Source organism: Pseudophryne corroboree, chromosome 1, assembly GCF_028390025.1.
Source record: "Pseudophryne corroboree isolate aPseCor3 chromosome 1, aPseCor3.hap2, whole genome shotgun sequence".
In the NCBI taxonomy this organism is placed as follows: Eukaryota; Metazoa; Chordata; class Amphibia; order Anura; family Myobatrachidae; genus Pseudophryne; species Pseudophryne corroboree.
Genome location: NC_086444.1, coordinates 573,224,756 through 573,246,853, shown reverse-complemented (window position 1 = coordinate 573,246,853; position 22,098 = coordinate 573,224,756). Strand labels below are relative to the sequence as shown.

The 22,098-nt window shown below is 47.4% G+C and overlaps 1 protein-coding gene across 1 annotated transcript in view; it reads right to left on the bottom strand.

Moving 5' to 3' along the window:
- Positions 1 to 363: 363 nt before the first annotated feature.
- The window catches only part of OPN3 (opsin 3), a 59,919-nt gene continuing 38,184 nt past the window's right edge, over positions 364 to 22,098 (bottom strand). The window contains exons 2-5 of the mRNA XM_063954410.1: positions 16,251 to 16,570; positions 10,176 to 10,192; positions 1,548 to 1,779; positions 364 to 736 (exon numbers count right to left, since the gene is read on the bottom strand). Of these exons, the coding sequence (XP_063810480.1) occupies positions 485 to 736; positions 1,548 to 1,779; positions 10,176 to 10,192; positions 16,251 to 16,570 (821 nt within the window). The 3' untranslated portion in view covers positions 364 to 484. The remainder of the gene's footprint in view (positions 737 to 1,547; positions 1,780 to 10,175; positions 10,193 to 16,250; positions 16,571 to 22,098) is intronic.

The following is a 22,098-nucleotide window of genomic DNA, read 5'->3' as shown; positions in this document are numbered from 1 at the left end:
AGGGTAAGTTCTTACCATAAAACTCGTTTTATATACCAACAAATGTTATCTGCATGTACAGTATATTGTATAAATATTTTTTAGGTACCACTGAATGTACGGATGTAGTGATGTGACTGGTGGTTGGGATCCCGCCGGTCACTATACCGACGCCGGAATTCCGATCTCTGGCCAGCCTGACAGTCGGCATGCTGACTAACAGGGACTATTCCTACTTGTGGGTGTCCACAACACCCATAGAGTGGGAATAGAACCTGTGGCGAGCTACAGAGCCCACTGCGTGACCCGCTGACCCTGAGATCGCTGCAAGGGGCTTCCTTGCGTTCGTTTCCATTTCCCCCTTCCCCCCACCACCACCACTTCCCTGTCACAAGCAACCTGACGACCAGGATTCTGGGGTCTGTATGGTGACCTGGGATCCCAAACTCCGGTCTTCTGATACCAACCCAAATGTACAGTACTTCTTAGTAGTGATATAATGAAATTATAGTGGCTGCACATATATTATTTTAACGTTAGTTCTATGAATGCTTTCGGTGTTTTTAATGGATTGTTGTGTGCCCGTTTCACCGGTCGTCATAATGGCGCTAAGAGAGGATGAACTGAAAGTGACTCTCTGCTTCCGTCTGTTTCCACCTTTACGCATCTTTCCAGCCGTCTTCTTTCTCAAATTCACAGCCATTGCTTGGATTCTCAAACACTTTAAACAGAAGAGCTTCAGGAACCCTTGCCTGAACTACAAAATAAAAGTTAATATTTGAGCAAAAAAATGATTACATCTCCAGCTATACAATCTGGTTAATTAACAAGTTTTTGCGCATATTTGTATTGCACTATGGGGGTAATTTATGAGTTGATCGCTTGCTAGCTATTTTTTGCAGCGCTGCGAAGAGTAGCTGCCTGTAGGGGAGTGTATATTTGCTTTGCAAGTGTGCGATCGCATGTGCAGCCGAGCGGTACAAAAAAGTTTTGTGCAGTTTCTGAGTAGCTCAGAACTTACTCAGCCGCTGCGATCACTTCAGCCTATTCTTGTACGGAATTGACGTCAGACACCTGCCCTGCAAACGCTTGGATACGCCTGTGTTTTTTTACCACTCCCAGATAACGATCAGTTGACACCCACAAACGCCCTCTTCCTGTCAATATCCTTGCGATCGGCTGTGCGAATGGATTCTTCGTAAAATCCATCGCTCTGCAACGATCAGCTTTGCACCCATACGATGCGCATGTGCCTTGCGGTACATGCGCAGTTTGGACCTGATTGCAGCGCCGCAAGAAAACCTAGTGTGCGATCAGGACGGAATGACCCCATGTGATTGAATTTCTGAAGTGTGCTAAAGTCCAACAGCGATCTGTGTCTTTCAGTGGAGGGTGTGCTGTAATTATTAGAGCTGAATGGATTTATTGGTTAGTGAAATAATAACAATATTAATGTAAGCGGCAGAGCATGAAACAAAATGCTCTCGTAGGTGAGGGGAGAACAATTCAAGATGTTTTAAGCAAATACAGCGACCACATATTATGCTTTACTTTAGAAGGATTTCTACCTTTTTGCTTATTATGTAGATAACAGGATTTGTTGCAGTACTGAAGATGGATAAGAAAGAGGGTACAATGGCTACTGTTGGCGTAATCATGTTTCCATATCCACACATAGCCAAAAGAGACACCACTGGATAAGGCATCCAGCAAATGAGAAATGCCAACATCATCAAGAAGCACATTTGGGACACTTTTATTTCATAGTGCAGAATTTTCAGTATGTGACTTGTTTGTAGCCTTCCAAGCTATAAAAGAATCAAAACATATTTATATGAATGAAACCGTAATTATGGTTCAAGATGTACAATGCAGTGATACATATAAAGTAGAGATCATTAGCCAGGGCAGATTGGGAATATAAAGTAGCTCTGTATAACATTAAAACAGTGGTCTCGTGGTTGTGATCAAATCAACTGTGGGCATGGTCAACCCAAAAGTAGACAGGACTAACACACCATAATGATTTCCTGGGAGGGGCCTTTGTTCCTTTAGGACAGGGATGGGGAGCCTTCGGCCTTCCAGCTGTTGTTGAACTACACATGCAACAGTTTTAGCATGGCCAAATAGCAAAACTGTAGCAAGGCATGCTGGTATGTGTAGTTCAACAACAGCTGGAGGGCCAAAGTTTCCTCACCCCTGCTTTGAGAGCAACATATACCATCTAGGAAGAATTATATGCATAGATGAATAACTATGCAGTAGGAGTCTAGGGAATACAATTTTAACAGCGCATATATATATATATATATATATATATACACACACTCTCCCTCTCTCTCTAGTTTAATGGACTTGCCACCTCAGTCTCTGATCCTGCTTATTCCGGCCCCTCTCAGGCTAAGCCAGCTCCCTCTCTGCTGTCCTCCTCCTCCCCCCATCGTGGCTGCATTCCAACCACCTCAACCCCTTTTCCCGTTGCTGTCCTCCCCTCCACCCCCGATACTTACCCGAGCGCCTGGTTCTCCTCTCCTAAGGTTGTCCCGTCTCCCTTGCAGTGGGATTTAGGAGATGGGACAGCCATACACAATTATTATGTAGATATGTATGAATATACACCAGACAAAACCATGAATATAAACTAAGTGTCATTTTTAAGTGTCAGCCATCCTTAAAAATGGCTGTTAAAATTTTTTCTTTCTGCTGCGGGGTACACTGGGCTCCACAAGGATAGACATAGGGGTGTAGAGTAGGATCTTGATCCGAGGCACCAACAGGCTGAAAAGCTTTGACTGTTCCCAGAATGCATAGCGCTGCCTCCTCTATAACCCCGCCTCCCTGCACAGGAGCTCAGTTTTGTAGTTGGTGCCGCAGATAGCAGGCACATAACAGAGGGGCTGCTCCAGGCAGCCCTAAGAAGAGCTTTTTTTGAAGAAAAAGTGAAGACTACAAGGGCAGCAGCAGTGTGTAAATATCAGAGACATTCACTGCTGCAGCTCCAGCTCTCCCCAGCGGCGCTGTACACTCCCGAGCCCTGGTTGCCGGGTAACTACAGCAGGAGGCTCCAGTTTTCTTCATGGTCAGGCACACAGGACAGGGGCTCTCCGGGATCGCGTGGCCGCGCTTCGGGAGGTGGTGAGTGGGTCCCGCTTGCGGGACCCGTGCTTTATCGCGATCTGGCGCGGTCAGTGGGAGGCGAGCCGCGCACGCTGGCGGTGGACACTGTGGCAGTACAGGCGATCCCACTAGATCACCAGGGCATGGGTGCAGGTCAGGTTTTCTCTCTAAACCATTTTAAAGTAGCCCACAGTACCCGGTGGTTTTGCCAGCAGGGGGATAAGGCTTAGACCTGAAGCCCCTCCCCCAGCCCCAGGGCGCCATTTCCCGCAAATGTTCCCGCCCTGGAGCTGCATATCTGTCTCTCCCTCACTCCCTGTCAGTGTCTGGGCGCCATTTCTCGCAGCTTCACTGTTCCTGGGACTGCTTGGGCAAATCCTCCTGTGTAAAGCCGCCTGGTTGTCAGTGCTGTGACTTTACATGACACTTAAGTATTCTACCTGCCTTTTAGACAGTGTTAGTTAAGAAAGAGTGCATTTAGTCAGGGTTTTCTAGTACAATTACCCTGTGATATACATCCAGTTCGTACTGTGCAGTGTTATATCTATTGACTACATAGCTATATATAAGCTAGTCCAGTGCAGTATTATTGTTAGTCACAGTTTGTACAATGCAGAGGTTATTACTATCTGTGTGTGCATTAGCTAGCTGAGTGGTGTCCATTTCGTGTCTTTCACTCAACTTGCTATCCCTATATTCTATAACCTGAGGGGGCTTGGTGCGTCAGGTTTTATATTGATATATGATTTTCACAAAGATATACTTTAATACGTATTTCTCTGACGTCCTAAGTGGATGCTGGGACTCCGTAAGGACCATGGGGAATAGCGGCTCCGCAGGAGACTGGGCACAACTAAAGAAAGCTTTAGGACTACCTGGTGTGCACTGGCTCCTCCCTCTATGACCCTCATCCAGACCTCAGTTAGAATCTTGTGCCCGGCTGAGCTGGATGCACACTAGGGGCTCTCCTGAGCTCCTAGAAAAGAAAGTATATTTTAGGTTTTTTATTTTCAGTGAGATCTGCTGGCAACAGACTCACTGCTACGAGGGACTAAGAGGAGAAGAAGCGAACCTACCTGCTTGCAGCTAGCTTGGGCTTCTTAGGCTACTGGACACCATTAGCTCCAGAGGGATCGAACACAGGGCCCGACCTCGATCGTCCGGTCCCGGAGCCGCGCCGCCGTCCCCCTTACAGAGCCAGAAGCAAGAAGATGGTCCTGAAAATCGGCGGCAGAAGACTTCGGTCTTCAACAAGGTAGCGCACAGCACTGCAGCTGTGCGCCATTGCTCCTCATGCACACCTCACACTCCGGTCACTGATGGGTGCAGGGCGCTGGGGGGGGGGGGCCTGAGCAGCAATATTAACACCTTGGCTGGCAAAAAAAATCACAATATATAGTCCTAGAGGCTATATATGTGAAAAATACCCCTGCCAGAGATCCATAAAAAAAAGCGGGAGAAAGTCTGCCGAAAAAGGGGCGGGGCTATCTCCCTCAGCACACTGGCGCCATTTTTCCCTCACAGCTCCGCTGGAAGGATCGCTCCCAGGCTCTCCCCTGCAGTTTTCAAGACTACAAAGGGTAAAAAAGAGAGGGGGGGGGGGGGGGGAATACATTTAGGCGCAGCAGTATATATATAAGCAGCTATAAGGGAAAATCACTCAGTTATAGTGTTCATCCCTGTGTTATATAGCGCTCTGGTGTGTGCTGGCATACTCTCTCTCTGTCTCCCCAAAGGGCTTTGTGGGGTCCTGTCCTCTGTCAGAGCATTCCCTGTGTGTGTGCGGTGGGTCGGTACGGCTGTGTCGACATGTTTGATGAGGCTTATGTGGAGGCGGAGCAGATGCCGATAAATGTGATGTCACCCCCTGCGGGGCCGACACCTGAGTGGATGGACTTGTGGAAGGAATTACGTGAAAGTGTCAACTCCTTACATAAAAGGTTTGACGACATACCAAATATGGGACAGCCGGCTTCTCAGCCTGTGCCTGCCCAGGCGTCTCAAAAGCCATCAGGGGCTCTAAAACGCCCGCTACCTCAGATGGCAGACACAGATGTCGACACGGATACTGACTCCAGTGTCGACGACGATGAGACTAATGTAACTTCCAATAGGGCCACACGTTACATGATTGAGGCAATGAAAAATGTGTTGCACATTTCTGATGTTACCCCAGGAACCACAAAAAAGGGTATTATGTTTGGAGAGAAAAAACTACCAGTAGTTTTTCCCCCATCTGAGGAATTAAATGAAGTGTGTGAAGAAGCGTGGGCTTCCCCCGATAAGAAACTGGTAATTTCTAAAAGGTTACTAATGGCGTACCCTTTCCCGTCAGAGGATAGGTCACGTTGGGAAACATCCCCTAGGGTGGATAAAGCGCTCACACGCTTGTCAAAGAAGGTGGCACTACCGTCTCCGGATACGGCCGCCCTAAAGGAGCCTGCTGATAGGAAGCAGGAGGCTATCCTGAAGTCTGTATATATACACACACAGGTATTATACTGAGACCAGCTATTGCTTCAGCTGCGTGGTCAGATTCCCTGTCGGAAAATATTGATACCCTAGACAGGGACACTATATTGCTAACCGTAGAGCATATTAAAGACGCAGTCTTATACATGAGAGATGCACAGAGGGATATTTGCCGGCTGGCATCTAAAATAAGTGCAATGTCCATTTCTGCCAGGAGAGGGTTATGGACTCGGCAGTGGACAGGTGATGCAGATTCTAAAAGGCACATGGAAGTTTTGCCTTATAAGGGTGAGGAGTTGTTCGGGGATGGTCTCTCGGACCTCGTTTCCACAGCAACAGCTGGGAAGTCAGCATTTTTACCCCATGTTCCCTCACAGCCAAAGAAAGCACCGTATTATCAGGTACAGTCCTTTCGGCCCCATAAGGGCAAGCGGGTTAAAGGCGCGTCCTTTCTGCCCAGAGGCAGAGGTAGAGGGAAAAAGCTGCAGCATACAGCCAGTTCCCAGGAGCAAAAGTCCTCCCCCGCTTCCTCCAAGTCCGCCGCATGACGCTGGGGCTCCACAGGCGAAGCCAGGTACGGTGGGGGCCCGTCTCAAAAACTTCAGCAATCAGTGGGCTCGCTCACGGGTGGATCCCTGGATCCTTCAAGTAGTATCTCAGGGGTACAAGCTGGAATTCGAGACGTCTCCCCCCCCCCCCCCCCCCCGCCGTTTCCTCAAATTTGCCTTGCCTACAACTCCCTCAGGCAGGGAGGCAGTGTTAGAGGCAATACACAAGCTGTATTCCCAGCAGGTGATAGTCAAGGTGCCCCTCCTTCAACAAGGACGGGGTTACTATTCCACAATGTTTGTGGTACCGAAACCAGACGGTTCGGTGAGACCCATTTTAAATTTGAAATCCTTGAACACATATATAAAAAAATTCAAGTTCAAGATGGAATCGCTCAGGGCGGTTATTGCAAGCCTGGACGAGGGGGATTACATGGTATCACTGGACATCAAGGATGCTTACCTGCATGTCCCCATTTACCATCCTCACCAGGAGTACCTCAGATTTGTGGTACAGGATTGTCATTACCAATTCCAGACGTTGCCGTTTGGTCTGTCCACGGCACCGAGGGTATTTACCAAGGTAATGGCCGAAATGATGATACTCCTTCGAAAAAAGGGAGTTTTAATTATCCCGTACTTGGACGATCTCCTGATAAAGGAGAGGTCCAGGGAGCAGTTGTTGGGCGGGGTAGCACTATCTCGGGAGGTGCTACAACAGCACGGTTGGATTCTAAATATTCCAAAGTCACAGCTGGTCCCTACGACACGTCTACTGTTCCTGGGGATGGTTCTGGACACAGAACAGAAAAAAGTGTTTCTCCCGGAGGAGAAGGCCAAGGAGCTGTCATCTCTAGTCAGAGGCCTCCTGAAACCAAAACAGGTGTCGGTGCATCACTGCACGCGAGTCCTGGGAAAAATGGTAGCTTCCTACGAAGCAATTCCATTCGGCAGGTTCCATGCAAGGACTTTTCAGTGGGACCTGTTGGACAAGTGGTCCGGATCGCATCTTCAGATGCATCGGCTGATAACCCTGTCTCCAAGGACCAGGGTGTCTCTGCTGTGGTGGCTGCAAAGTGCTCATCTTCAAGAGGGCCGCAGATTCGGCATACAGGACTGGGTCCTGGTGACCACGGATGCCAGCCTTCGAGGCTGGGGGGCAGTCACACAGGGAAGAAACTTCCAAGGACTATGGTCAAGTCAGGAGACTTCCCTACACATAAATATTCTGGAACTGAGGGCCATTTACAATGCCCTAAGTCAGGCAAAACCCCTGCTTCAAAACCAGCCGGTACTGATCCAGTCAGACAACATCACGGCAGTCGCCCATGTAAACCGACAGGGCGGCACAAGAAGCAGGACGGCGATGGCAGAAGCCACAAGGATTCTCCGATGGGCGGAAAATCACGTGTTAGCACTGTCAGCGGTGTTCATTCCGGGAGTGGACAACTGGGAAGCAGACTTCCTCAGCAGGCACGACCTCCACCCGGGAGAGTGGGGACTTCATCCAGAAGTCTTCCAAATGATTGTAAACCGTTGGGAAAGGCCACAGGTGGACATGATGGCGTCCCGCCTAAACAAAAAGCTAGAAAGATATTGTGCCAGGTCGAGAGACCCTCAGGCAATAGCTGTGGACGCTCTAGTGACACCGTGGGTGTACCGGTCGGTTTATGTGTTCCCTCCTCTTCCTCTCATACCCAAGGTACTGAGAATAATAAGGAGAAGAGGAGTAAGAACTATACTCATTGTTCCGGATTGGCCAAGAAGAGCTTGGTACCCGGAACTTCAAGAGATGATCTCAGAGGACCCATGGCCTCTGCCGCTCAGACAGGACCTGCTGCTGCAGGGGCCCTGTCTGTTCCAAGACTTACCGCGGCTGCGTTTGACGGCATGGCGGTTGAACGCCGGATCCTGAAGGAAAAGGGCATTCCGGAGGAAGTCATTCCTATGCTGATTAAAGCTAGGAAAGAAGTGACCGCAAACCATTATCACCGCATTTGGCGAAAATATGTTGCGTGGTGTGAGGCCAGGAAGGCCCCAACGGAGGAATTTCAGCTGGGCCGTTTTCTGCACTTCCTACAGTCAGGGGTGACTATGGGCCTAAAATTGGGTTCCATTAAGGTCCAGATTTCGGCTCTATCGATTTTCTTCCAGAGAGAACTGGCTTCACTACCTGAAGTTCAGACTTTTGTTAAGGGAGTGCTGCATATTCAGCCCCCTTTTGTGCCAGTGGCACCTTGGGATCTCAACGTGGTGTTGGATTTCCTAAAGTCACATTGGTTTGAGCCACTGAAAACCGTGGAATTAAAATATCTCACGTGGAAAGTGGTCATGCTGTTGGCCTTGGCTTCGGCCAGGCGTGTGTCAGAATTGGCGGCTTTGTCATGTAAAAGCCCTTATCTGATTTTCCATATGGATAGGGCAGAATTGAGGACTCGTCCCCAGTTTCTCCCTAAGGTGGTATCAGCCTTTCATTTGAACCAACCTATCGTGTTGCCTGCGGCTACTAAAGACTTGGAGGCTTCCAAGTTGTTGGACGTAGTCAGGGCCCTGAGAATTTATGTTTCCAGGACAGCTAGTGTCAGGAAAACTGACTCGTTGTTTATCCTGTATGCACCCAACAAGCTGGGTGCTCCTGCTTCAAAGCAGACTATTGCTCGCTGGATCTGTAGTACGATTCAGCTTGCACATTCTGCGGCTGGACTGCTGCATCCTAAATCAGTGAAAGCCCATTCCACAAGGAAGGTGGGCTCTTCTTGGGCGGCTGCCCGAGGGGTCTCGGCTCTACAACTTTGTCGAGCAGCTACTTGGTCGGGGTCAAACACATTTGCTAAATTCTACAAGTTTGACACCCTGGCTGAGGAGGACCTAGAGTTTGCCCATTCGGTGCTGCAGAGTCATCTGCACTCTCCCGCCCGTTTGGGAGCTTTGGTATAATCCCCATGGTCCTTACGGAGTCCCAGCATCCACTTAGGACGTCAGAGAAAATAAGATTTTACTCACCGGTAAATCTATTTCTCGTAGTCCGTAGTGGATGCTGGGCGCCCATCCCAAGTGCGGATTGTCTGCAATACTTGTATATAGTTATTGTTTAACTAAAGGGTTATTGTTGAGCCATCTGTTGAGAGGCTCAGTTATTGTTCATACTGTTAACTGGGTATAGTATCACGAGTTATACGGTGTGATTGGTGTGGCTGGTATGAGTCTTACCCGGGATTCAAAATCCTTCCTTATTGTGTCAGCTCTTCCGGGCACAGTATCCTAACTGAGGTCTGGAGGAGGGTCATAGAGGGAGGAGCCAGTGCACACCAGGTAGTCCTAAAGCTTTCTTTAGTTGTGCCCAGTCTCCTGCGGAGCCGCTATTCCCCATGGTCCTTACGGAGTCCCAGCATCCACTACGGACTACGAGAAATAAATTTACCGGTGAGTAAAATCTAATTTTTTCTTTGTGATTTTAGTCACCATATCTCCCCTTTATCTCTGCTAGTGCTGACTACACTGCGCAGGTGTTTGGGTAAGAGGTATTGGGCTGCTGACAATTGTACTGTGTTACCTGATACTGCAAGTTATATCATGTCTGCTTCTGAGGGTAACGGCTCTGGGGCTGAACACACTGCCGGTGTTGCTGAAGCCACAGATCCATGTGAGGAGAATATAGCAGCTGTGGGCTCTGGTTCTGGGGGCTCCTTGCCCCCCAGTGGGACTGTGGCAACGGAGATACATAATGACCCACCGTGGACCACTTGTTCCACGCTTCTGCATACGCTAGTTCATAAACTAACACCCCTTATGGGACCCCCTATGCCGGTACAACCGTATGTGGTCCCTGCAGCTAACCTGTCGTGGGCGGACGATTTATCTGCTCAATTGAAGAGGTTGAACCAGTCCCTGACTACTAAAAAGTCTGACCCTCGCTCGCCCAAGCCCAAGGGGTCCTCTAAGCGAGCTCTTATCTCCTCACAATCCACTGCTGTCACTGACACCTCGTCTGCGAAGACGGCACTTACACTGACCCCACAGATTCTGACACAGATACTGCTGATGGGGAGGGTAGTTCACATGTGGATGTTCCTGATCTTTTGGAGGCTATTAAGTTGATTTTACAGATTACGGATGATCCCGAGCCATCCGTCCCTCCTAAGAAACCAGATAGGTTCAAGCGTCAGAAGGTGGTTAAACAAGTTTTACGTTACTCTGACCACCTAGTGGATATACGTCAGGAACCCTGGGAAAACCTGGGTAAGAAGTTTGTGCCTAAAAAGAAGATGCTGGCTCGCTATCCCCTCGCACCAGAGCTGTCTAAAAATTGGGAAACGCCTCCAGTGGACTCATGTGGCTAGGATGGTGGTTTCCTCAGCTCTACCTGTCACTACCGTCACGTCTCTAAAAGAGCCTACGGATAAACGCGTGGAGGGTTGTCTGAAAGCGATTTACACCCTCACGGGTGCTGCACAAAGGCCCACTATTGCAGCAACATGGGCTGCAGAGGCTATTGAAGCATGGGCCTTGGAGTTAGAAGCTGAAATCTCTTCTGACCATGCTAGACAATGCTTGTCATATATTGTCACAGCTTCTCGCTATATTAAAGAGGCGGCTTCTGATGCCGGTATCCTAGCAGCCAAGGCCTCTACTACGTCAGTCCTGGCTCAACGGATATTGTGGCTGAAATCCTGGTCTGTGGATCTGGACTCTAGAAAAACCTTGGAGGTACTCCCTTTCAAGGGAGATATTCTGTTTGGGGAGGACTTAAATAAGATTGTGGCTGACTTGGCTACTGCCAAAACTGCCTGCCTGCCAAGTACCGCTCCTTCTGTGTCGAAGACTAAAGGTACTTCCTTTCGCTCCTTTCGTCCTTCAGGTAAAGCAAAAGGTCAGGCGTACAACAAGCAGGCCCGCACTTCCAAACCTGGTAAGCCAAAGCCCAAAAGAGCCTGGGCTGCCCGTCAGCCAGCTTCCAAGACCGATAAGCCTGCCGCATGATGGGGCGGGCCTCCCCCTGGGGGATCCCAGGGTGGGGGGCCAGATTCTAGGGTATACCCAGGAATGGTTGAAGACCACTTCAGATGCCTGGGTACGGGAAGTCGTCACTCAAGGTTACGCCATAGCCTTCAAAAACCGACCCCCTCATCGATTTTGCCGAACAGATGTCCCGTTGGACCAGACAAAGGCAAACACTCTACATTCGATGGTACAGACCCTCCTGGATACAGGAATCGTAGTACAGGTGCTTCTTGCGCAGAGGGGCCGGGGGTACTATTCTCCGCTGTTTCTAGTCCCGAAACCGAATGGGTCCTCCCGGCCCATTCCCAACCTCAAGGCATTGAACAGGTTTGTGAAGATTTCCAAGTTCGTATGGAAACCCTTCGCTCTAAACTTCTGGCCTTGGAACCTGGGGACTACATGGTCTCCCTGGACATACAGGATGCTTACCTGCATATTCCTATAGCAGAGTCACATCAACAATACCTCAGGTTTGCAATTGGCAACCTCCATTACCAGTTTCGGGCGTTACCCTTTGGTTTAACTACGGCTCCGCGAGTCTTCACCAAAGTCATGGCGATGATGATGGTGGTACTCCGCCGTCAAGGGGTCAGGATACTGCCGTATCTGGACGACTTGTTAATCCTGGCAAATTCCCCAGAAATTCTCTTACATCATCTGGATAGGACTGTACAGTTTCTACAAGCCCACGGGTGGCTCATCAACTGGAAGAAATCCTCCCTGGTCTCTGCTCAGAGCATGGTGCACCTGGGAGCGCTATTGGACACTCACAACCAGCGGTTGTTCTTGTCTCAGGAGAGTCCTGAAGCTTCAGGACAGGATTTGTTGCTTCCTTTCTTGTCCGCAAGTGTCCGATACATTCGGCGATGCAGGTGCTGGGCCTCATGGTATCAGCATTCGACATGGTGGAGTATGCTCAATTCCATTCTCGCCCCCTCCAGAAGCTGATTCTAGCCAAGTGGGACGGCCTGCCTCACCGGAGCAGGTCTCACATGATCTCATTGACTCCGGAGGTCCGTCTGTCGCTGCTCTGGTGGCTCCAGGACCGACAATTGTGCAGGGGCCATCCATTATGGATATCCAACTGGGTCCTGTTGACGACAGATGCCAGTCTAATGGGTTGGGGCGCGGTGCTGGAGCAACACTCCCTTCAGGGTCGGTGGACCAAGGAGGAATCCCTCCTCTCGATCAACATTCTGGAATTGCGGGCGGTCTTCAATGCGTTGAACCTGGCCCAGCATTTAATTCAGAACCATCCTGTTCAAGTACAGTCGGACAACGCCACCACAGTGGCTTACATAAATCATCAAGGCGGCACTCGAAGCCATTTGGCAATGACGGAAGTCTCATGGATTCTACATTGGGCGGAACGCCATCGACCGGCAATATCGGCAATATTTATTCCGGGAGTCCTGAATTGGGAAGTGGACTTTCTCAGTCGTCAGGACGTACATGCCGGTGAGTGGGGCCTCCATCCAGAAGTGTTTCAACTCCTAGTGGAAAAGTGGGGCCTTCCAGACATAGATCTGATGGCGTCTCGACACAATCACAAGGTTCCGGTCTTCGGAGCAAGGACAAGGGATCCTCAAGCAGCATTCGTGGATGCGCTGGCGGTGCCGTGGAGGTTTCAGCTGCCGTACGTGTTCCTTCCGGTGTCACTCATGCCCAGGGTAATTCGGAAGTTTAAGCAAGAAAAAGGAAATCTGTTTCTAATAGCTCCAGCGTGGCCCAGACGGCACTGGTTCTCACACCTGCAAGGCCTATCGTCAGAGCGTCCAATTCTACTTCCACAACGCCCAGACCTCCTCGTTCAGGGCCCCTGTGTCTACCAGGATCTAGCCCGGCTGTCTTTGACGGCGTGGCTCTTGAAGCTTCCGTCTTAAGGGCTAAAGGGTTTTCTGATGCGGTCATTCAAACTATGTTGCGGGCCCGGAAACCGGCTTCGGCTTGTATTTACTATAGGGTCTGGCATTCTTACTTTGTTTGGTGCACATCTAACGATTATGACGCTTCCAAGTTTAGTATAGCCAAGTTGTTGGCTTTTCTTCAGCAGGGCCTGGACTTAGGCCTGCGTCTTGCCTCCCTCAAGGTTCAAATATCTGCCTTGTCGGTGTGGTTTCAGAGAAAAATTGCGGCCTTACCTGATGTGCATACCTTTACTCAGGGTGTGTTGCGTATCCAACCTCCCTATGTCCCGCCTGTGGCTCCTTGGGACTTGTCGGTGGTTGTCGGTGGTTTTGGAGGCGTTACAAGAGTCTCCGTTTGAACCTCTTGGTTCAGCTGATCTTAAGTGGCTTTCCCTTAAGGTGGTGTTTCTGCTGGCTATTGCCTCAGCTACAAGAGTGTCGGATTTGGGTGCCTTGTCCTGTAGTTCCCCATATCTGATATTTCACCGTGACTGGGCGGTTCTTAAGACTCGTCCCGGATACTTACCTAAGGTGGTTTCTTCGTTCCACCTTAACCAGGAGATTGTGGTTCCGGCACTTGTTTCTCCTGATCTGTCTTCCAAAGAGAGGTCTTTGGATGTGGTACGGGCTCTCCGTATCTATGTGAAGAGAACTGTTAGGAAATCTGATTCTCTCTTTGTGCTGTTTGGATTTCACAAACGTGGCTGGCCTACTCACAAGCAAACTTTGGCCAGATGGATTAGAATGGTGATTGCACATGCTTATGTGAGGGCTGGCCTCTCGACTCCTGCTCACATTACGGCCCATTCTACTTGGTAGGTACTTGGTCTGTTGGAACTTCTTGGGCGGCCCGCCGTGGTGCGACCCTTGAACAATTGTGAAAGGCGGCTACGTGGTCATCTGTGAACACGTTCATAAGGTTCTATGCCTTCGATACTGCCGCTTCCCAGGATGCTTCCTTTGGACGCAGGGTTCTTGTGCCCGCTACAGTGCGTCCCCTCCCATAAGGAACTGCTTTAGGACATCCCCAATGTCTATTCTTGTGGAGCCCAGTGTACCCCGCAGCAGAAAACGAGTTTTATGGTAAGAACTTACCTTTGTTAAAACTCTTTCTGCGAGGTACACTGGGCTCCACAAGGCGCCCACCCTGACGCACTTAGCTTCTTTGGGTTGGTATCAGGGGCGTAAGTTTAAACCAGATGCCCGGAGGCGAATTAGACAATGGTGTGCCCCCCCACTCACACAGCCTCATATGTGCACACACACAGCCACACAAAGAGACACATATACACATGCAAAGCCGCATACAAAGACAGCCACATATGCAGAGAGCCACATATACACACACACAGCCCCATATACATACATACGCACACACATAGCCCCATATACATACATACATACGCACACACAGCCCCATATATGCACACTGCCCAAATACGCGCATGCACATAGCACCATAGTATAAACACACAGCCCTATATACAGTATATAGATAGTCTATCCACACAGCCCCATATATATACACACACAAACAGTCCCATACGTACGTATATTATATATATATATATATATATACATACATACATACATACATACATACATACACACACACACACACGCATACACACACAGACCCATATATATATATATATACACACACAAACACACACAGACCTATATATATATATATATATATATATATATAAATACATATACACACATACACCCCCCCCCAAAGCCCCATATATACACATACACTACCCCATGTATATACACACACAGACCCATATAGACACACACACACAGCCCCAAATACTGTATATACACACACAAAGCCCCATATATACACACAAAGCCCCATATAGACACACACACAACCCCATGTGTATATACACATACAGCCTCCTGTATATACACACACAAAGCTCCATATAGGACACACATAACCCCATGTATACACACACACAGCCCCATACATACACATAGCTCCATATAGGACACACACAACCCTATGTATATACACACACAGTCCCATATAGACACACATACAGCCCCTGTATATACTGTACACACACACACACACACACACAGCTCCATATAGGATACACACACAACCCTATGTATATACACACACACAGCACATGCCCCTAACAATACAGCCACCGCTGCTGCTCCTCACCAATAGAAGAGGCATCTTCTGGCAGCAGCTCACGAGTCCCGTCTTCAAGCTGACCCTCTGAGCCGGGGGTGGGAAGAGAGCTGGCTGGAGATGAGTGAGCAGGGCTGTGAGGAGGCAGGAGCATTGCCTGACACACTGCCGGCAAACCCCTCCTGCCCCTGCTGAAAGAATGGCGTGCGCCGCGCTGCTATACACGGCAGCGCTGAACGGAGCGCTCTCCCGCTGCGCACGGAGGCTGGAGCTTAGCAGAGGCAATGGAGACGGTCGGGGCCGGGCCAGGTGCCCTCTTCAGAGCTGGAGCCCGGCGGCGACCGACTCCGTTGCCTCCGGAACTTCCACCACTGGTTGGTATGGCATTAGCCGCTGACACTTCTCCTGTCGTGAGAGTGTGGTGTATGTGGCTACTAACTGTTGTCGTCTCTTTTCCTGCTACTGCATTGGGCTGGTTAACTAAAAACTGTGCTCCTGTGCAGGGAGGCGGGGTTATAGAGGAGGCGGCGCTATGCATTCTGGGAACAGTCAAAGCTATTTAGCCTGTTGGTGCCTCGGATCAAGATCCTACTCTACACCCCTATGTCTATCCTTGTGGAGCCCAGTGTATCTCGCAGAAAGAGTTTTAACAAAGGTAAGTTCTTACCATAAAACTCGTTTTTCATCTGACACATCTGAGTTCAATTTAAATTTTGGTTCTCCACGAAATGCAGATGTGTGTGAAATAACAGTTAATATTTCAGGCTTATGTGTTTATAGTTGATCCTCCAGGTCTCTCAGTATATCTGAGATCTTTTTCACACCTTGAATATCTGAACTATAGCAGAGGACCATATAATGTAGTATTTATGAGTATTTACCACAGAATAAAAAAACTGACAGAAACAACAAAATAAAGACCTATCTCAAATATCAAAGTCTCTGAAATTCCAGGAGCGGGAAGTAGAAGAAAAGATCCTTTAAGGTGACTTGTGTACAGAAGCCCAGTTCCTATGTATTTCATTACTTGGACTTTCTCAGAGGGAAAACTATATAATTACTGATTTCACTTACCATTCTGATGGAATATAAAATGTACCCATAGCAATATGTCATAATGCCCACGGGTATCACTTTGCCAGTAAGGAAGAAAAGTAGAATAAATGAGGATTCTTTGGGATTTTTTGATATCCAGTCTAAAGAGCAATCTAACCCATGGAGTTCAAGGATGTATTTGTTCCATCCGAGTAACGGAGCTGCAGTCCAGGCCAGTGAATACAGCCAAACACACATGATTGCCTGGCCTGACCATATGTAATCGATGACTTTATCATACACAACTCGAACATAGCGCTCATATGCTACCACCGTGAGTGTAAAGACTGACACACTACCTGTAAAAGAAACAGTTTTTGTTAAAGTGCGACATGATTGAACACTGAAGACTATGGCAAGTGAGCAATAGTTTTAGCCTATTACAGTGCCTACACCATAGCCATAAGCATTAAATACAGTAGGTAATACATACATATTATTTTTGATCAATTATGCAATCTTTATATATAAAAATGGATGTGTGTATGTATGTTCCAGCATAACTCTGGAATGCCTGGAGCAATTTACACCAAACTTGGTACACATATCACTTACACCCAGAGTTTTTTCCCCAGATTGTAAGACACCCCTAGCACCCCTAGAGGTGGGGGTGGGAAGGGGGTGACATGTAAAAATCCATTGTGTTCGGGGGCTCGGAGATGAATAGTGACACTCCCGATGCCATTTAAATCAAGTTGAGAGAGGGTGAAAAATAAAATGTCAAAAATGACCAACAGTAGTGTCAACGATTTCCACGCGGGCAAAAATATATAAATATAAAATTCAGTGGGCTGTTGGTCTGTTCGGTTATGTATTCGGGCAGCCTTGGATAAAACCATTGCAAAGTAGTTCGGTTGGATTCTGGAGAGGTTTTAGGGGGTTAGGGACTTTGGGCCTAATTCAGACCTGATCGAAGCAGCAAATATGTTAGCAAATGGGTAAAACCATGTGCACTGCAGGTGGGACAGATATAATGTGCAGAGAGGGGTAAACAATATAACCCACCTGAATCTAACACTCTCTGCATATGCTATTTCTGCCCCGCCCCCTCTGCAGTGCACATGGTTTTGCCCATTTGCTAACAAATTTGCTGCTGCGATCAGGACTGAATCAGGCCCCTGGTCGAGCCTCGCAGCGGAATGCGACGGGAACAACTTTGACCCAGTTAGCCTATTCTGAGCATCCACTGGATGGATCTGAAATAAACTTCACAGAGTGGTAACACTGGATCCCAGAAGACATACTAGGGGGTTGGGGAACGGTGAGATCTTACGGCAGAATGCGCCGGGCAGAACCTTGACCTGGCGAGCCTGTTCTGGGCCTTCCACTGGATGAATTTTGAGGAAAACTTTAATGACCCGAAATAACTGACAGAAATGGAGGTGGGAAGACAAAAAATGTTGTGTACTCAAAAGCCTTGGAAAAACAACATTGATAACAGAAGGAAAACTTTAAACCCATCTTGCAATTGAAAAGTGATTATAAAACTGACAGAAAACCTGGGGATCAGAGCGACTGGCGACACCCCAAAACCACACTGGGCAGCCGCCTCATGGGTGTGTTTGAAGGGCTACTAAGCTACTAATTATTTTTCATATGTTTGCAGTTGCATCCAACTCATTGATGACTTCATAACTGGAAGTTTATAACCCGGGCAACGCCGGGTACGTCAGCTAGTATATCATTTAAAGGCAGCTAGACACAAATAATATTGTATTAATATTCTTTCCAAATCTGGTGAAAACATCTATTTTATTTTTAAAACATTTTGCTATATATCCTAGATATGTTAAACTAATTGACAATTAATGTTTTTTACATCCTATAAATTGTATCTCAAAGTTTTCCTCTGAGTCTTACAGTCAAATGATCATTATATTTAGAAGAATAATAATACAGTATACAATTATTGAAGAAAAATGCATTTTACATTTGCGGCAATTTGCAATAATACATAAACATGCCTCCCAACTTTACAGGATCCTGAAGAGGGACCCCATGCGCGGCAAAGCCACGCCCGCCACCGAAAATGGGGCTTGACTATGGAAAATGGGCGTGACCTAGTAGAAAGGGGGCATGGCCTAGTGGCAATGCCACGATCGCACGCGAGCCACTGCCCCAGTTCTCGTCACTATGGGGGCATGGCCAGCGCTCAGTGAGCTGTTGGCATGCCTCCAGTCCCTCTGTCTCCGTGAATAGACGCTGTGTAATCTGCAATACATTTATATATGTGAGTGGGTGTATTTCACTGGGTTCATAATGGTAATCTGCAATACATTTATATGTGTGAGTGGGTGTATTTCACCTGGTACATATTATACACAAACATGTATAGTGGGAGTTAAAAAAAAATACTTTTAAAATACATGTTTATATAATATATTGATATATATAGCGTATATCATAACATGTAAGTACAAACTAAGGCTTATTTTTCAAGCCTAACTGCAATTTCCAAATGATTTTCACCTAATTAAGTAAAGTTACTATTTATCAATCCTACAATGCAAGAGATTTTGCAGATAACTGCTGAGTTACTGGAAGAAGCAGAGCATATCGCCATTCCCTGACAATGTATGGGAACGTTGCAACTGGACTTTTATCAGGCTTCGAAAACAAATTCGTTTTGGACCTTAAATCCGTTGGCTAACACTATCTTCACTACTGAAAGAGAGGGGAAGGGGCCACAGTTAAGTTGCAGGGATACTCAGGAAAATAAAACAAGTACATTTACAGAGGGGAAGGTCCTAACAGAACTCTCAAAGCTGAAAGTGGACAAATCTATGGGGCCAGATGGGATACATCCAAGGATACTAAAATAATTTAAAGAGGTGCTGGTAGCACCACTGACAGAATTATTCAACCAGTCATTAGCTACAGGAGTAATTCCAGAGGACTGGAAAAGAGCAAATGTAGTCCCACTGCACAAAAGTGGAAGCAAGGAAGAGGCAAACAACTACAGACCAGTGAGTCTTACATCGGTAGTAGGGAAATTGATGGAAACACTCTTAAAAGAAAGAGTTTACAGGATCCCAAACAACATGGATTCAGTGGGGGTAGATCATGTCAAACAAATCTTATTGACTTTTATGACTGTGTGACTAAAGTGATGGATAAAGGCGGAGACGTGGATATAGCTTATCTAGACTTTAGTAAGGCTTTTGACACTCTTCCACATCACAGACTGCTAAATAAACTTGGAAGCTTGGGATTGGATACTAGGATTATTGAATGGATAAGATCTTGGTTGCAGGATAAAAAAACAGTTGTGGTAAATGGAGTGCATTCACAGGAGGGAAATGTTACCAGTGGAGTACACCAGGGATCTGTACTTGGACCAGTGCTTTTTAATATCTTTATTGGTGACATTTTAAATGGCATTAAAGGGAAAGTATGCCTTTTTGCAGATGACACATAGGTAAGCAATAGGGTAGACACACGGGGTGGAGTAAAACAAATGACTGAGGATCTAATTAGACTAGAGGAATGGTCAAGAGTGTGTCAATTACAGTTTAATGCCAAAAAATGCAAAATCATGCACTTGGGTCTCAAATATCCAAAGGCTAAATATAGTATTAATGGCACTATACTGGAAACTACTGAGGAGGAAAGAGATCTAGTAGTCACTATTTCGGGTGACTTAAAGGCAGGTAAGCAATGTAACAAAGCAATGAGGAAGGCTAGTCAGATGCTTGGCCGTATTGGGAGAGGAATCAGCAGCAGAAAGAAGTAATAATGCCACTGTATAGGTCACTGGTACAGCCTAATCTTGAATACTGTGTTCAATTCTGGAGGCCATATCTTCAAAAGGATATTATTACATTAGAGACTGTACAAAGAAGGGCAACTAAAATGGTGCATGGCCTACATCACAAAACATACCCAGAAAGACTAAAAAAAATCTCAATATGTATAGTTTGGAGCAGAGAAGGGAAATGGGGCACATGATAGAAACTTTAAAATATATTAAGGGTTTAACAAAGTCCAGGAGGGAAACATTCTCCAAATGAAGAGAAGCAATAGGACATGAGGACATGCACAGAGACTGGAGTGGGAGAGGTTCAGGGGAAATTTGAGGAAAAATTACTTCACAGAAAGGGTAGTGGACAAGTGGAATAGCCTCCCATCAGAGGCGGTAGAGGCTAAGACAGTAGAGCAATTTAAACATGCATGGGATAGACATAAGGATATCCTTACAAAGAGATAAGGATCAAATAAGGTTTGAGATAAAAATATGTAAAAAAAAAAAAAAAAAAAGCAGACTAGATGGGCCAAGTGGTTCTTATCTGCCGTCGAATTCTAAGTTGGCACGCTCTCCTAATGAGAGGGCTATCTTATAGGCCCTACACACATGCCGATATTCTGAAAGATATGAACGATCTCGTTCATAAATGAACGAGAACTCGTTCATATCTTTCAGTGTGGAGACTCCAGCGATGAACGATGCGCGGCCCCGCGCTCGTTCATCGCTGATCTCCCGTCGGCTGTGCATGCAGGCCAATATGGACGATCTCGTCCATATTTGCCTGCACTTCAATGCAACCGGGTGACGGGGGGAGTGAAGAAACTTCACTCCCCCCGTCACTGCCCCCCCGCCGCCGGGTTGCTCGTCGGCCGTATCGGCCGTCGGGCACCTCGGCGGCGCATCGCCGAGTGTGTAGGGCCCCTTAGTGCTAAGAGGGATACCTTCAGATCAAAGCCAGATGATGACTCCATGGTGCCTAAGGCAAGACATCAGATTGGGGCTACCCAGTCAGATCAATCCATAATATTAATTTACAATTATATGCCACCAGTGCACCACAACCTTTTTGGTTGGAAGGGGGAGGGTGGGGGGAGATCATTTCATTTTGGCGCTCCTATAGCACAGAATGTTGCCCTCTCAGGGGCAGCTGGATTTACCTGCTACACCACTTACCTGATGACAGGATTATCTATCTATCTCTATATACCAGGGCTGGCCAAACCGGTCCTCGAGATCTACCAACAGTGCATGTTTTCCAGGCCTCCTGGAGATCGGTAGAATTGTCAGTTAGGAATGAATGCAGCACATCTTAATTAGTAATGACTACACCTGTGCACCAGCTAGGTAGTCTGGAAAATGTGAACTGTTGGTAGATCTCGAGGACCGGTTTGGCCAGCCCTGCTATATACAGTGCATCCGCTTCACTTTTTCCAATTTTTTTTTTTTATGTCACAGCCTTTTTCCAAAATGGAATAAATTCATTTTTTCCCCTCAAAATTCTACACACAATACCCCATAATGACAATGTGAAAAAAGTGTTTTGGGGAATTTTGCAAATTTATTAAAAATAAAAAACTAAGAAATCACAGGGACATAAGTATTCACAGCCTTTGCTCAATACTTTGTTGATGCACCTTTGGCAGCAATTACAGCCTCAAGTCTTTTTGAATATGATGCCACAAGCTTGGCACACCTATCTTTGGGCAGTTTCACCCATTCCTCTTTGCAGCACCTCTCAAGCACCATCAGGTTGGATGGGAAGCATCGGTGCTCAGCCATTTTCAGATATCTCCTGAGATGTTCAATCGGATTCAAATCTGGGTTTCTGGCTGAGCCACTCAAGGACATTCCCAGAGTTGCCCTGAAGCCACTCCTTTGATATCTTGGCTGTGTGCTTAGGGTCGGTGTCCTGCTGAACGATGAACCGCCGCCCCAGTCTGAGGTCAAGAGCGCTCTGGAGCAGGTTTTTATTCAGGATGTCTCTGTACATTGCTGCATTCATCTTTCCCTCTATCCCAGGCATGTCCAAACTGCGGCCCTCCAGCTGTTGAGAAAGTACACGTCCCAGCATGCCCTGACACA